Consider the following 15,435-nt stretch of genomic DNA (forward strand, 5'->3'; position numbering starts at 1 on the left):
TTCAAAACACATTTGTTGAGTCCCCTCTATAGGGTAGCTGTTGGGGAGACAAGGTGGTGAACATGATAAACCTGGTCCCTATGCTCCTGAAATTTATGGTCAGGAATTTATACAGAAATTGGAAAGAAGCTGATTTCTCCATGAGGTCAATGGATAAAACTGTGGTCTTTAAAATGAACTTTGAACAGAGATAAAGAATCTTTTCATTAGAATCCTGAAGCAAGGCATGGGAATGCCATGACTTTGTATCTATAGCATGGAACCCACAAGGAGGGATCTCCAGAATTTGGAAGCAGGAGAATCCAGATTCAACCAGACCAGCAGATACCATTCCCTTCACTGAGTTAGCAAGGCTAACTCCAGGAACTTTGTGAGAGGAGCTGCAGGCTGCTTTGAGAGCCTACTATATGGTCCTTCATGATTTATGTGTAAAAGAAATGCATGAGTCCTCATAACAATGGCAGGTAGGGGAGACAGGCATATCAGAATTGCCTGGAAATTTCTTTAAGGTAAAGAGGCTACCCTCAGCCTTATTTAGAGGGAAAGAAGCAACAATTATGGTATTAGAGTAAAGAAAAACAAAACAGAAGCAAATCAGGGACTGTCTTACTGAGTAAACTTACATTTCTTAACTCTATGCAGACAATTCAGAGAATGTTTAGCACTACCAAATGAATGCATTTATGCATCTGAAAATTTTGGAATATATTTAGTAAGTAATAGTCACTTATAGGTAACCACTGATATTTAGCAGACTACCATGGGTTAGCCAAAAATAAAGTTATCCACTGAGAAGTGGAGCTAGAAGTAAAATTTGGATCTATAGAACTGGTGTTGGCTTCTTTGATTTCGCAGGCTGGAGAGAATTTAAAAATTAACTACAAGCTGCTACAGGCTGCTAGAGTGGACTTTAAGCTAATTGTCCTGTATGTCTAAGTAATATTGCAATGAAAAGCACACACACTCAGTTTGACAATAGATGAGTCTTTTCACCAACAGAATTTTAACTGTATTTTCCAAACACTTAAATAAGTTCCCTTCAAACTATAAAGACTTTCAGAATCTTTGTAAAATTATGCAAAGGGAGGCAGAGTGGAAGGACATCTGCCACTGGTTAAGTAACCCCCACATCACCTGAAGTTTTTGCAACCTGTATGCTACCCACATGGGATCATGGGAGAATCAATGAGATTATGGACATAAAACACTGTGCTAACTAGAAAATGTCCCAAACCTAGAATGCTGGGTGCACATGAAATCAAAATATCGGGCCTTTTTTTTTTTTTTTTTAAATTTGAGGGTAAAGAATCAACAAGACTAATGATTTGTTTTAAAGTAGGTAAAACACTCAATGTTTGCTGTTAACTTCTAACCAGCCATTTTGGTGTGTAGAAAAAGTCTCCGGTTTTCTTACATCAGCAAAGAGTACAGCCTAGAATGAAAGGTCCCTCGACTCAGAACTGCCCACAGATTTTGACTCTCACTAGACATATGCAGTCTGTGAGATGGTGATAAAAAGGGAGAGTGAAGCTTGGAAACTATAACCCACACCTCAAACTGTCAGAGCCTGGATTTGCAGACATTTAACTCTGGGTCTTGAGAAAAATGTGAACATGATTAGGAGACTCTGAGATTTTCTCCACAGCAGCCTCCCGGAGATGGATAGCTGAGGGTGCTCCCCTTGTTAGAAGGAAGGGTACCTGTATGTGCCAGGCTTTATCCTGTAATCACAGCTACTCATTGAGGGAGGTGTCATTATCTCCAACTCACAGATGAGGAAACTAAGTCTCAGAAAGTTTAGGTAATTTCCCGAAGTCATACAGTTACTAAGTTGCAAAGCCAGGACTCAAACCTAGGACTGTTTGACTCCAAAACCCATAGTCATTCTAGTATCCAACACAATTTCTTGTAAAGGAAAAGGAGTAAAGTTGAGAGGGAAACAAAAGGAATCTCATAGAGGACATGTAATATTTTCTGATATCTCTTTCACTCTAAACATGCATGGGGGTAATGAAACAATGAGAACATCAGACCATGCAAATCAGATTGTATTGAACTACCTTGACTACCAGGTAGATGTCCGAGGATGGATAGCTGACTGAGAATACGGCAGATCTTGCCTGACTGGATGTGGCAACCGAGGGTGTGTGAGCACGCAAAAATCCTTTGAACTGGTCAGAGTTCAGGTCGCAGTGAAAATTTTCTGAAATCTGTAAATAAGTGGCAAAATGAAAAATGAGTTATACCTGTTGTTCTCATGGTCTAAACATGTTAAAAAGAAGTGGAAAAAAAGACCCACCAAGTTTCACCAAAGAAATAAGTATAACCGTAGACGTGGTTTATGACTAGTGGCTACTGGAAAATCCAATATATATTTTGTCACAATCTTTAGATTTTTTTTTTACTTAATTTATTTATTCACTGTGTTAGGTTTTTGTTACTGCACGCGGGCTTTCTCTAGTTGTGGAGAGTGGGGGCTACTCTTCACTGCAGTGTGTGGGCTTCTCGTGGTGGCTTCTCTTGTTGTGAAGCATGGGCTCTAGGCATGCAGGCTTCAGTAGTTGTGGCATGTGGGCTCAACAGTTGTGGCTCGCAGGCTCTAGAGCGCAGGCTCAGTAGTTGTGGTGCATGGGCTTAGCTGCTCCGTGGCATGTAGCATCTTCCTGGACCAGGGCTTGAACCCATGTCCCCTGCACTGGCAGGCGGATACTTAACCACTGAGCCACCAGGGAAGCCCTTTAGACATTTTTGAGTCATTTGAGAAATGTTCCTTGAAACATTTAAATTTTTATTAACCCACCAGTATTCCTGAATATCAGTGATGTGCTAGGTACTGCACTGAAGTAAAGCAGGGCATTACTTCAGCTCTCAATTAGTTTGCAATCAAGAATGAAGGAAAAGGCAAATACATATTAACTACAGTAAGAGCAAAATGTAAGTGACCACACTTGTACAAAAAAGTGTTGTGGAAGTTCCCGAGGGTGAGAGGTCACATCCAGCTGGGGGGATGGGGAATGTTTCCCATGGGGGAGGCATGTGAGATGGACAGGTCTTGCAAGAAGATTCTGCCAGGCAGAGCTGGAGGGAGACAGTGTACTAGGGAGAGAGTGTGGCACAGAAACATCTCAGAGGCTGGGAAACCTGGGGTGACTTTAGTTAACATCAAAGAATCTACCTTGACTCTGCCTAGGCTTTCCAGGGGAAAAAAAGCAAATGAGAACCATTCTGAAGAAAGCCAGGCATGGAAGCTGAAAAGTTTGTTTTTAATGTTACAGGTAGTGAGGACCCATTAAAGATTTCAAGCAAGCAAATGACATGATGAGTGCTCCTGGGCTCACCAACGCAGTGTTACTTCAGAACCACTGTAGAGCTGGGTCTCCCCTTCATCACTAATAGATTTACAACCAAGAAGTGGCTCCCAGGCAGAGACTACGTTTACCAGCCTCCCTTGCAGTTAGGAGCGAGCATGTGACTAAATTCTTTCCAATGGATTCTGAGCATAAAGGATGCATCAAGCTTCCAGGCTCCAACACCAGCCCCACCCCTTCCACCTTTTCCCCGGTCTTGGGGAGCTGCAGTGGCAGTGACCAGAGTGACTGGGGAGAGCACATACTGAAGATGGAGGAGACCGTGCTGGCTTGGGTTCCTGAATGCCTGAGTGGAGCAGATCACTGTTGACCCCACACCCCCCTACCCTGGATTTAAGAAACAAAGGCAGAAAGTTCTTCTTTAAGCCATGGGTTCTCCATATGTGGCCCCCTTCCAGCAGCTTCAGCATCACCTGGGGACCTGTTAAAAATGCAGATTCTCAGGCCTCACCCGGATTTACTGAATCAGAAACTCTGGGGTTGGGCCCAGCATCTGTGTTAACAAGCCCTCCAGGTGATTCTGATACCTGTGCAAATTTGAGAACTACAGCTTTAAACCACTGAATGTGTGTGCGTGTGGGGTCTCCTTGTTTTAGCAGTTAATCTACCCTAATGCAAAGCTCAGTGATTATTATGATTATTTTATTGGCTATGTTGTGTTTTTGTTGCTGCACACAGCCTTCTGTAGTCGCGGAGAGCAGGAGCTACTCTTCATTGCGGTGCGTGGGTTTCTTATTGTGGTGGCTTCTCTTGTCGTGGAGCACGGGCTATAGGCCTGCGGGCTTCAGTAGTTGCAGCACGTGGGCTCAGTAGTTGTGGCTCGCAGGCCCTAGAGCACAGGCTCAGTAGTTGTGGCACATGGGCTTAGTTGCTCCACGGCATGTGGGATCTTCCCAGACCAGGGCTCGAACCCGTGTCCCCTGCATTGGCAGGCAGATTCTTAACCACTGCACCACCAGGGAAGCTCCTCAGTGATTATTAATATTTATTCAAAAAATACATGCTTCTTTAAATACTGAATGGTTATGGGTAGAGTGTCAGAAGCATTTCCTCTCGTTGTGCTATTTCTGTCCTCCTCTAGGAGTTACAAAATGACTAAACGTTAAAACATTCATGGAGAAGTCTTTTCAATTAAAAGCACGTTAGGACTTCCTAGGTGGTGCAGTGGTTAAGAATCCGCCTGCCAATGCAGGGGACACGGTTCAAGCCCTGCTCTGGGAAGATTCCACATGCCGCGGAGCAACTAAGCCCGTGCACAAAAAAAAAAAAAAAAAAAAAAAAAGCACATTAATCTTGGTGAGGTCTCTACCCAATGGCAAATTTGGACTTTCAATGCACAAGATGCCTTCCATTCATGATAAGCCTGTTTCACAATGCAAAAAACTCCCAAACTGAGGAAACATTACATGAACTGAGCTTGTGACAACCGTGTTTAAATTGCTTGGTTTTATGTGTAACCCCATATGTAGCTATTTCATTTCTCTATCTCAGTCAGGCTACCACCTCCAGCCAATCTTCCCGTAAAGATTCTTCAAAGAACATAAATAACAAATGTTCCCAGGTCACTTCTCTAAAAACTGCAAAGGCAATAGAACTGGACATTTGCTTGCAAATCTGATGTGGTTTTCCCACACCCACGTGAGACTTTAAAACAGGAACCCAAAGACAATGAACGATATGCGATGCCCTCAGGGCTGGGCTATTTTTTGCTCTCTTACCTTTTTCCTTTCTTTAACATCATAGAGAGCAATGCTGGCAAACAGAGGCTCAATTTCCATCTCAAACCTGTCAGAGAAAGAGAGAAAAAAATATGGTTTTAACATAGATAATTGTGAATTTTCTGAAGTGCCTGGATATATAATCTGGTTTAAAATGTAAGTAGTTTTCAGAAGTATCTGGGTAGCTCCATGCATATGAGAATCACACTGGGATATTAATGGAGAAATATGGGAGGTTCCTGGAAAATTCCCAATCATTTGAGATCGTGGTGGATGGTACATTCTTTCCCAAAGTGCTTGCTGGTGGCCCTGAAAGAGAGAGCAGGTGGCACAGATCCTCGGTCTGGTCCAATGTGGCCCTTCTTACCATTGCAGCTGCTGTGTTGTCAGAGGATTGAGTCTCTGTCTTAGCTCAAGGTCTTGTTTACTGTTCACATTTTACGGCTAGAATAGGAAGCTCTATTATTCAATTTTAAGAGCTGGGGCTTTTCAGCTAGTACAAAAAGAAAAGTTCAGTTGCTTTTCTTTAGACTTATAGTGGGGAGATTAGGTTATGATGTGTGCAAATGTCTGGCCCTTCCTAACTCCATTGACAGGGGAGCTGGTGAGCTGAGGTGGAGGGAGGGGAGTGAGCACTGCTGATAAAGGTTGAGGTGTGTGGATCCAATGAGAGCGAGAAAGAGCAGCTCTCATATAGGCCCTAATTGCCAATTCCCCCAGAAACGGTGTGTGTGAAGAGAAGGCATCCCCAAAGCACAATCCTGCCACATGTTATAGGATGCACATGGAGCAGAGATGTGCACCTTCCAAATCTGTCAGGTTAACAGTCATGGTACCGCCAGCTAAGAGCTCTAGTACTCAGGCCCTGGACCACCATCACTGCAGGTCATGCAAATTAGGTCAAGTTTTGTTTCAAGGATATCTGAGAGGATGGTCTTATTATTGGATAGCTTTGTCTAAAAAGAGAACTTTTTAAGAAGAATATTTGGGCAGAGGTAACCACAGACAAAAGAGTGAATTGATCAAATGGCACCTTTGGAAATGAGGCACGATGGCAAACTCTCAGGGCACTGAGTCAGATGGACCTGGGCTCTGTTCCCTCTCCCACGGTCTGCTATCTCTGGGATCTTCATCAGATTCCTTACTTTTCCCAGGGGCATTTATTTCTCTGCACTATGAGGAAAGGACACTTGCTCTTCCTATTTCCTAGGGTTGTTGTAAGGACTGTGCAAAGTAATGTGTGTGCATGTACTTTATAAACAGTGTCAAGGAGTACCATTATCCACAGTAGCCAAAAGGTGGAAGCAAAGTCAGGTGTCCATCAGGGGAGGAACAGACCCGCAGAATGCGGTATATGCATACGACGGAATGTTATTGTCTTAAAAAGAAAGTCTGACACATCCTACCACATGCAAAAATGCTGAAGACACTGTATAAGTGAAATAAATCCGTGACAAAAGGACTGGTATCATTGTACACCACTGTATAATTCCATTTATATGAGGGAATGGTGGAGAGCGAAATGGGAATTATTGTTTAGCGGGTACAAAGTTCCAGTTTGGGAAGGTGAAAAGAGTTCTGGAGAAGGATGGTGGTGATAGTTGTAATAGAACAATATGAATTACTTAATGCCACTGAAATACCACTGAAAAATGGTTATGATGGCAAGTTTTACGTTACGTATATTTTTACCACAAAGTTCAACATTATCATTAAATTTTTACTGTTCATAGGTAAACATTCTAGGTTTACCTATAAGACCTTGCTTTCTTTTATCCAGTTTGTTTGAAGTGGTGAAAGCTAGGACAATCTCTTCAGTTCATCTCCCCTCTTGCAGGTATCTGTTGGTATGAATACTACTGAAGACACCAGAGCAGGTCAAGTATGCTGAGCAAATACCACGATTCTACTTAATTTCTGCTTTGGCAGTTTGGGGGAAAAATCACTAGAAATTACACTCCACAGTTTTTATCAAGAGAAATCCAAGTGACTCAATTTGTTTTTTAATAATATTACATGACTATCTTAGTGGCCACAGCTTCCCACCTGTGAGAAGGGCTGCCATTTACTTACGGAAAACATCTAGGAGGCTTAGTGTCAAGCATCACAGGGGAGAATTGCTCCATTTCCAAAGGGCATAGTTGCTGCATCTAACAATGGCCTGATGTGCTTCCTGTGGGGGGTGGGTGAGTGCCTCAGACAATAGGGTGGATTTCCTGAACAATGAATGCAGAGGTGGACCAAACAGCCACTTCCACTCAGTCCTCCTGCTGAAGGTTAGGTGGTTCCCCATCCTGGGTCAGCGCGCAAGGGCTAGAGTTTGCCTTTCTGTACCTGTTGCTTGATACAGAGCTGGCTTATTGGCTGCTCATCTCTGTGTATGAGACAAAAAGTCCTAACTGTCCCCCCATCCTACCTGTAGAACTGGCTTAATGAGGGTCCTACAAAATCAAGACAGCCCCACACCTGTGGAAGCAGCCATGCTGGCTTGTGTTGTGAGGAGAGGAATTTGGGAGGCTCTGCAATAGAATCAGAAATATATGGCACGTAGGAACGTTGAGATCTTGTCTCACTACTTCATTTACAAGAACTCAAAATCCCAGAGAAGTCCCCTGAGCTGAAACAGAGTCTTGAATCCAGAATCCAAAGGCCCTAATTGTAAACCACGTGCTGCCCAAGGGGTCCATGAATTGACTTCAAGAGATGGATGGGACTTTCCTGGTGGCACAGCAGTTAAGAATCCATCTGCCAATGCAGGGAACATGGGTTCAAGCCCTGGTCTGGGAAGATCCCACATGCTGTGAAGCAACTAAGCCTGAGCGCCACAACTACTGAGCCTGCGCTCTAGAGCCTGCGAGCCACAACTACTGAAGCCCGTGTGCCTAGAGCCCATGCTCTGCAACAAGAGGAGCCACGGCACTGAGAAGCCCGAGCACTGCAATGAAGAGTAGCGCCCTCTCACCGCAACTAGAGAAAGCCTGCGTGCAGCAACGAAGACCTAACGCAGCCAATAAATTAATTAATTATTTAAAAAAAAAAAAAAAGAAATGGATGACCTTCCTCGCAGGGTATGAAAAAATGTTATGCTTATGAACTTTTAACTTGGTAGAGCATTTACAACTTAATATTTTCAAAAGAGCCTCTGAAGAAGTGGCAGAACTGATTCTCCAAAGCAGCAGTCTGCAAAGAGGAAACGGAGGCCTGCAAGCTCCCCAGAGGGAGGCAAGACAACCCACTGGCATGCAGGATGAAAATACTATAATTTATTTCGATTTATTGAGTTCATCCTTCGAAATGTCTCACTCATGTATGTTTTATAATATACACAATATTTAATACACAAGTACAAAATTAATACACACATGTAGAGGATGTGTGACTTTTCAATACAATCAAGAAGTTTGGAAACAACTGCTATAAGACAAATGTGGCCCATGAGATGAATCCAGATTTCAGACATGTTCTGTTTGAAATGTGTGGTACTTAAGAAGGAAATGAGGAAATATTTACGGAGTCAGGAAATTATGCAGAAAAATCTGGATTTCTAGCTTTTCTTAAAAAAAAAAAATCAGACAATGGATCAAAATGGGCTGTTTACATGGAAGGCTAGAGCTAGCCAGGAGTGGGTGCCCCCTGGAGATCGTTTGCTACAGTCCCCACTACTCTCTATTATCCCCTGCACTGACACTGAGTTCTAGTTGCATTTTTCACTGCGTTTTAACAGTGGTGTGCTGGTAAACGTTTAACAAACAAGTCGCCTTTAAAAAAAGGCTCTAATCTGTAGCATTTTCTGAATTCGATGTGTACATATTTCCACCATTCCACCGTGGCCAATTTCAAACTACCAACGTGACTTCACTGAATAAAGAGGTGGGAAGAGAAGTATACAATCAGCTCTCATGAGTCAGAGTGGGTTCCAGCACACCACTGGCTTTTGCTGTTACTTTTCTTACTGTAGGCCATTTTGCCTAATTAATTACCTATACGCCCAACCGTAGTGTTTGCCTTCCCTGTCATCGAAGAACAACTGTCAAAAGCTTGGCAGAAATAGAATCTGGGACTAGCTGACTCCAAACTCTGTTCTTTCTACGACCTCACAGCTGCCCAAGTGTGTTGGGGGTCCTCCCTGATTCAAGCTCTGTCGATAAAGACACAGTCTGTATTTGAAAGACAAGACAAACCTCAACGTAGTGGTTGGTGTTTGCTGATACTTACTTCAGGGTCAGCAACTTGACCAATATTCTGTTGCCCAGATGCTCCTTAGGACATTCTGGAACCGGACGTATTTCCACAGCATCCTCCTATTGTTAATCACATTGTAAAAGAAATTAGCAGTGAATTCCCCTGAAGAGTTCCAGTCGCAGTTAACTCAGGGAAGGGAAGGCTGCTACCCACCATGCAAGACAACTTGCACTTGCTTTATTTCTAACTGCGCAATAACATATTGACTTTTACAAGAGAGTTTATTATCCAACCCCCATGCTTCAAAGTCAGCATTTACAGCAAACGTTTTCTCCTTTCAGAAAGCCAAGCATTTAAGACAAAGAGACAGAGGGGGGAAGGAAGGAAATGTGAACGTGGATGTGGCTTAGTAACATCCACCAGATGGCATTGAAAAATCTTATACCTATTGTTGACATTTTCTTTTTTTTTTTTTTTGCTGGTTCTAAGGACATAGTCAGAATATTTCTCCTGCCAAGGGCTTTACTAGTAACTATGTGAGTTTCAGATTTGAGATCTGAGTCATAACCGTTCACCTGAGGCTGGAAACCATTAATACTATAACACAGTGTCTTTCTCAGTTTACTGTTTTCTTACAGATGATTAGATTTGGGGTTGAATTTGTAAGTTCTAAACAGACATGTCCAGCTAGAATTTGCTAAAGTTCTAAGTATAGAAAAGCTTAGTAATGACAAATTAAGTGATACGTCTGTGTATTTCACTACATAGGGATCAAAGACTTAAAAGGAAGTATCAAGTCCCTATCGCAACTTCTGACATTTAAATGTGAACTGTCACAGTATCTTAATTATAGTCATGCACGCAAAGATCAACAGTGCAAGTTTCCCTGAGAACTTGAATTCCTGCTCCTGCAGTAGGCTATACAAACTCCGACGAGTGGGCTGCAGCTCACAAGAGTCCAACGAATAGAGCCACGTCTAATTGTATCTTCCTGGGCTTTAAATGCTATCCTGAACACCCCCACAGCAACTAGAAGAATTTTTAAATTCTGTCCTGATGCCTACATTGAGCTGAAGGCTCTCAGAGCACGCTGGAACTTTCAGGGTGATCAGAACAGATACATCTGAAAGGGAAGGGGCCCCTTATTGGAAAACAACCTCACCGTAAAGACACTCATGGGTTTCTAAGACTGCCTTTGGGCTGGATTCAAAACTTTGGGATCCTTTTTAAAAAGCTTTTCACTTGGAAAATTGTAAACATACACAAAAGTAGAAAAAAAGCATGTAATGAACTGTATTTAACCATCACCTAGCTTCAGCAATTGCGACTCATAGGCAACTTGGTTTTGTCTATACTCCCACTTACTACCTTGCCTCACTTAGTGATGGATTGTTCAGAAGCGAGGCCCCAGATAGCCTATAATTTCATCTGTGACTATTTCAGCACAGATCTTTAAAAGGACTTTTTAAAAACACACATTAAAATACTGTAATACTATTATCACTTTAAAAAAAAATTAAAAAGAATTTCCTATTGCCACGAAATATGCAGTCAGTTCCAAACTTCTCCCACTGTCTCAGGTTTTTTTTATAGTTAGTTTGTTAATTCGGGTTCCAAACAAGGTCTGCATATTCATGTATTTCCTAACTCTCCTCTAATCTATATGAATTTCTTGCACCTGTACAGTTATCTGAAATAAGAATGAATTGCCAATGAAGCGGAAGAGGAAATGTGAAGTGGTAGTGGGTACCTGCTGTTTTCCTCTTCCTGGGAGAAAACAGATAGATATTTACAATGGGAGCGAGAGAGAGGCAGATGTGAGAGAGAAAAGGATAATATGATGTTCTTCCATCAGCCGACCCAATGCACCCTGAGGCCAACTCTACATTTGCCTAGTTGTGATTTCATTATGCGAGCCAATAAGTTCCTACCTGTTTTTTTTTTAATTGTTTTTTCATTGGGTTCCATCACTTGCAACCAAAAGAGTCCTAATGCAAACTCATCTATGATTTGGAGTACAGTGGAACCCTTCTTAGGGATCAGCACATAGGATCCCTTTTATAGAATCAGAGTGAATCAGGGAGAAAAACTCACCTCATAGAAGCTTGGTGGTTGAATTCTACTTTTGTCTCCCTTGTATACTCAGTCATGATTTGGATATTATAGTTCACCTCTCTTCTAACTTTCTTCATTAGGAAATAAAGTAATAATAATACAAAATAATTTCACTAATGATTGTCAAAAAAATTGGCATTTGTAATCATTTCGTGGTAAGCCAGAAAGTTACCCTTTTTTCTACAGGACTTTCTTTGGAGCAAGTACAAATTGCAAGAACAAATGCAATTTCTGCACAACTTCAACACATTAGGGGCCGCTGTAGAAGCCCTCAGGCATTTTAGACTCATGATTTCCAAATAACCTATATACTAGTCACAAAGCATTCTTCTCCACTTAGTAAGGCAGACCCCATTAGGACTTCTGCTAGATCATAACTTTTAGTCTCAACTGAGTTTCTGCATTACTTAGAGATCATAACACAAAATTCCTTCAAAATAGTCTATGATTCATCCTTGTAATCAAGCCTGGATATCCTCCCATTTAATCTCATGAAGGAGACTTTAATGAGCTGATGTCTCACTGGAAGTCTTCTCTTCACCCTTTAACTGTTTTCTCTCTTCTGGTGTCCAATTTTGGTCTTTACACTTTGGCATCTCCATCATGGAATTGGGAGGAAGAGGAAAGTAGTGAAGGTCATATCAGTCAGATATTATATTTCTTGGCAAATGTGGTAAAAAGTTTTACAGCTGTAGATGGAAACTGAACAGTTACAAGATGTGATTGTTGATGTCATCTTTGGATTTCCGTTAGGTGTGCTAATATACCAGGTAGCCATATATAGATAAATAGTTAAATATAAAATTTGGAGTTAATGGGTTAGAATTCCCCATTCTATACTTCAATTTGCCTACTGAATCTTGAACAAGCTGTTTAACCTCTCTGATTCTTACTTTGCAATCTGAAGAATGGAGATGATAACATTGCCCACATTATTCATATTTATTTTTAATCTGCCTCATACAGAAGAGGATTTGAGGCCCTTGACAATTTAAAAAAGGGATGTGAGGCCACTGCAAATAAAATAAGTAGACGAGAAAAGCAAGGTGGTTGGAAAACAAGGATGAGAAAAAAAGAACGCTGAACTAAATTCAGGACACCAATAAGTAAGCCACCAGGTTTAGTAGAGGTGAACAGAAATTTGACTCTAAGTAAAGAATTTTAGAGAGTCGATTACAAGATGTGCACGATCTCTAAGTGTACACATTTTCTCAGTGGGAGCACAATTCTTCTTTGTCTGAGGCTTGAGGGACAATTTATTTTTGGATCCTCATTGAGGCAGGTGCTGGATGATGAGTAGGTCAGTGTCCTCGATAATACGTACACAGTGGACATATCATATCTCATGACTGCTGTTTCCCTTATTGTCTTTTTTACTGACCAGTAGTGAGCTTATCAAAGCAAACGATTCACAAACATGGGGGATTCACAAGGTGTGAAAATGAGGCTCCCTGATGGCTTTGATTGATCCAAAGATCATATTTCAAACATTTAGAGGCATGGGAGGATGGCATATCTTTTATGCAAAATTTCCATAAATCTTATTTCTTGCAACTCAACTTTTAATAAAATTTGGACAGCAAAGATATATTGTGGCAATCTGTTTATGTCAAGACACAGAAGTGCAGATATTCTGCATGCAGAAGGGAAGTCTGAGAGCCTCTTATAAACTATCAGGAGCCTAAACAGGCTTGAATAATGGTCATCCTCCAGCCCATCTGAAGTGCCCCTGGAAGTGACCACAGGCAAAGCCTAAATCAAGTTGTTCTGGGTCAGCTCCACTATATAGAGCGGACAGTCAACATCTGGGTGTTCTATGCATTGGGAGCACAGCTTTGATTATTTTCGACTGGAATGTTTTCAAAGTAGGGACCACCAAAAAAACCCACAAAAAAACTCCCAAAAAACCTCTTTGGGACTTTCCTGGCAGTCCAGTGGGTAAGAATCCTCGCTTCCACTACAAGGGACATGGGTTCAATCCCTGGTCAGGGAACTAAGATCTTGCATGCTCCACAGTGCAGCAGCAAAATAACAAAAACAAAAACAAAAAACAAAGCACTAACGAACATCAAGGTTGAAGTCATACATGTTTTGATAGATTAGCTGCAAAACACACCTTCAAATAACTGAATGGTTTGACTGGCTAAGTGGGATTACTGCCTGTAGACCCTTGGAATGGTTTGAGAATTAAATGAGATAGTATCAGTGAAAGTGTTTTGTAAAGTGCTATAAAAATCCTCGTTGTTATTAAGGAACCTCATCTGTATGCCTGATCAATAATTTTCTCCTCTGTTACACAGACTTGCCTTAGTGAAAAGAACAGCCCAGAAATCACACAATTAAGCATCCTGACACTGCTATACAGTCATGACGAATAATAATATTTTCCTGGAGGCTCTCTGTGTCTTCACTGAAATATGCCAGCATGGAGATGGTTGTACCCACCTCGTCCACTGATGGGTAAAGGGCAAAGAGCTCAGCCTGCCGATTGGTTCTCCGTGCCTCCTCATTCTGCTTCTCGAAGTCCTCGGCACTCACTTGTTGCACGAGATTTTCCAGCCTCGGATCAGGCTGCAGGCTGCGGAGGTCAAAGTCGCAGGCAGTGATGGGGCCTTTCCCAGATACATCGCACAGCACATTCAAGTCGCGGGGGCCTGCCTGTGAAAAAAAGGCATGTCTTGGTGAGAGAGATCGTGGGTCTAACATGAGAACTAAAGGGTCTGGGATGTCTCAAGGCTGCTGCAATGTGGGATTACAGAATCAGGCCTCAAGGAGTTTCTGACAAGAATCACATCATAGCTTCCTGGACTAAGTATCCTAAAATTAAATGTCTCCTTCCCACCTGGAAGCAGGTAATTAACTCGTCAGATGTAGATTGCCCATTCTTGAGGAAAAGTTTGAAAACACTACTGTATTGCTATTAGTTTGGGGCGTGTTCTTTTCTGATATTGGGAGGCAAACCTCTTACCAACCATACTCCTGTCTCGTGCTCAAGCAGAACAGAACTGGAATAAGGTGTTCAAAAAAAAAAAAGGAGACTGGACTGGGGAATAAAGGGACTGCATCCTAATCTCAACTCCAAAAGTTGGCTTTTGAAACTGGAAAAGAAGATGATCTGGGAGGAGTCTTCCAAATTAAACTCTATATAAACTCCAGAGACAGAAATGTGGGCATGGGAGCACTCTCCTACAGGACTTTAGTAGCAGTTATAGGAATAAGCATCAGACAGAAAAAAAAAGCGTTTGCTATTCCAGCAGTATTCACTCAGCTGCAGCGTCTTCGGAAAAAAATGCCTTCAGTCACGAAATGGATGCTTTATTCCCTTAGAAACATCTTGGAAATTGGGAACTGGATACCTAACTAGATACCTGGCAAAAAATATGTAACTGAATATATATAGAGAGATGGATCTAATACAAACATCTGTAAAATTTCTGGTAAAATGTTATTCTCAAAGTACTATTAAATGGACATACTATTGTCCAATGTCGCTATAAAACATATTTTTGGTGACTTCTGTCTACCTCATAAAAGTGCTATCCTCCTAGATCATAAATTTTATCTAAACTGAATGTGTTAACAATAATCAGTATTAATACTTTGATTATTAATACTTTGGTTCATCTTAGAATTTATAAGATCCTTGGGAAAGTGAATTGGATTTCCCAAGACTCTTTAAAAGGATGTAAAGATATAGATAGATAGATAGATGCCTAGATAGATGTTAATATCTGTATCTATTTCCAGAATTTATTCAAAGGCCACAATTGGACAAATAAGCAAAGATGTGAGGACAAGAGTATCTCTGGAATATTGTTTGTAATAAAATAATAGAAACAACCTAAATGTCCCCCCAAAAAGAAACTTTTGAGATTAAGAGATTTTGGAACTATCATACAATAGAATGTTATTCAGTCATTAAACAAAAAGAAGAACATGCTGTCAGTGGAAGAGAAAGGTGATCATAGTATACTGTCCTGTTAATTAGAAAAAGGAAGTTAGATATATTATATATGATATAATCTCATTTTTATGAGATATATGTGTATTAC

The 15,435-nt window shown here is 41.3% G+C and overlaps 1 protein-coding gene across 5 annotated transcripts in view; it reads right to left on the reverse strand.

Annotated features, from left to right (window-relative positions):
• The window catches only part of DOCK8 (dedicator of cytokinesis 8), a 207,242-nt gene that overhangs the window by 111,883 nt on the left and 79,924 nt on the right, over window positions 1-15,435 (reverse strand). For all 5 annotated transcript variants that reach the window (XR_009051221.1, XM_057720569.1, XM_057720571.1 and 2 more), the window contains 4 exons: window positions 13,829-14,041; window positions 9,302-9,387; window positions 5,087-5,153; window positions 2,061-2,210 (listed from right to left, as the gene is read on the reverse strand). Coding sequence is in view for 4 of the 5 variants with exons in the window: in XM_057720569.1 (XP_057576552.1) it covers window positions 2,061-2,210; window positions 5,087-5,153; window positions 9,302-9,387; window positions 13,829-14,041 (516 nt within the window). In the remaining variant the exon portion in view is untranslated. The remainder of the gene's footprint in view (window positions 1-2,060; window positions 2,211-5,086; window positions 5,154-9,301; window positions 9,388-13,828; window positions 14,042-15,435) is intronic.

The sequence above is a fragment of the Hippopotamus amphibius genome, chromosome 2 (assembly GCF_030028045.1).
Source record: "Hippopotamus amphibius kiboko isolate mHipAmp2 chromosome 2, mHipAmp2.hap2, whole genome shotgun sequence".
Classification (NCBI taxonomy): Eukaryota; Metazoa; Chordata; class Mammalia; order Artiodactyla; family Hippopotamidae; genus Hippopotamus; species Hippopotamus amphibius.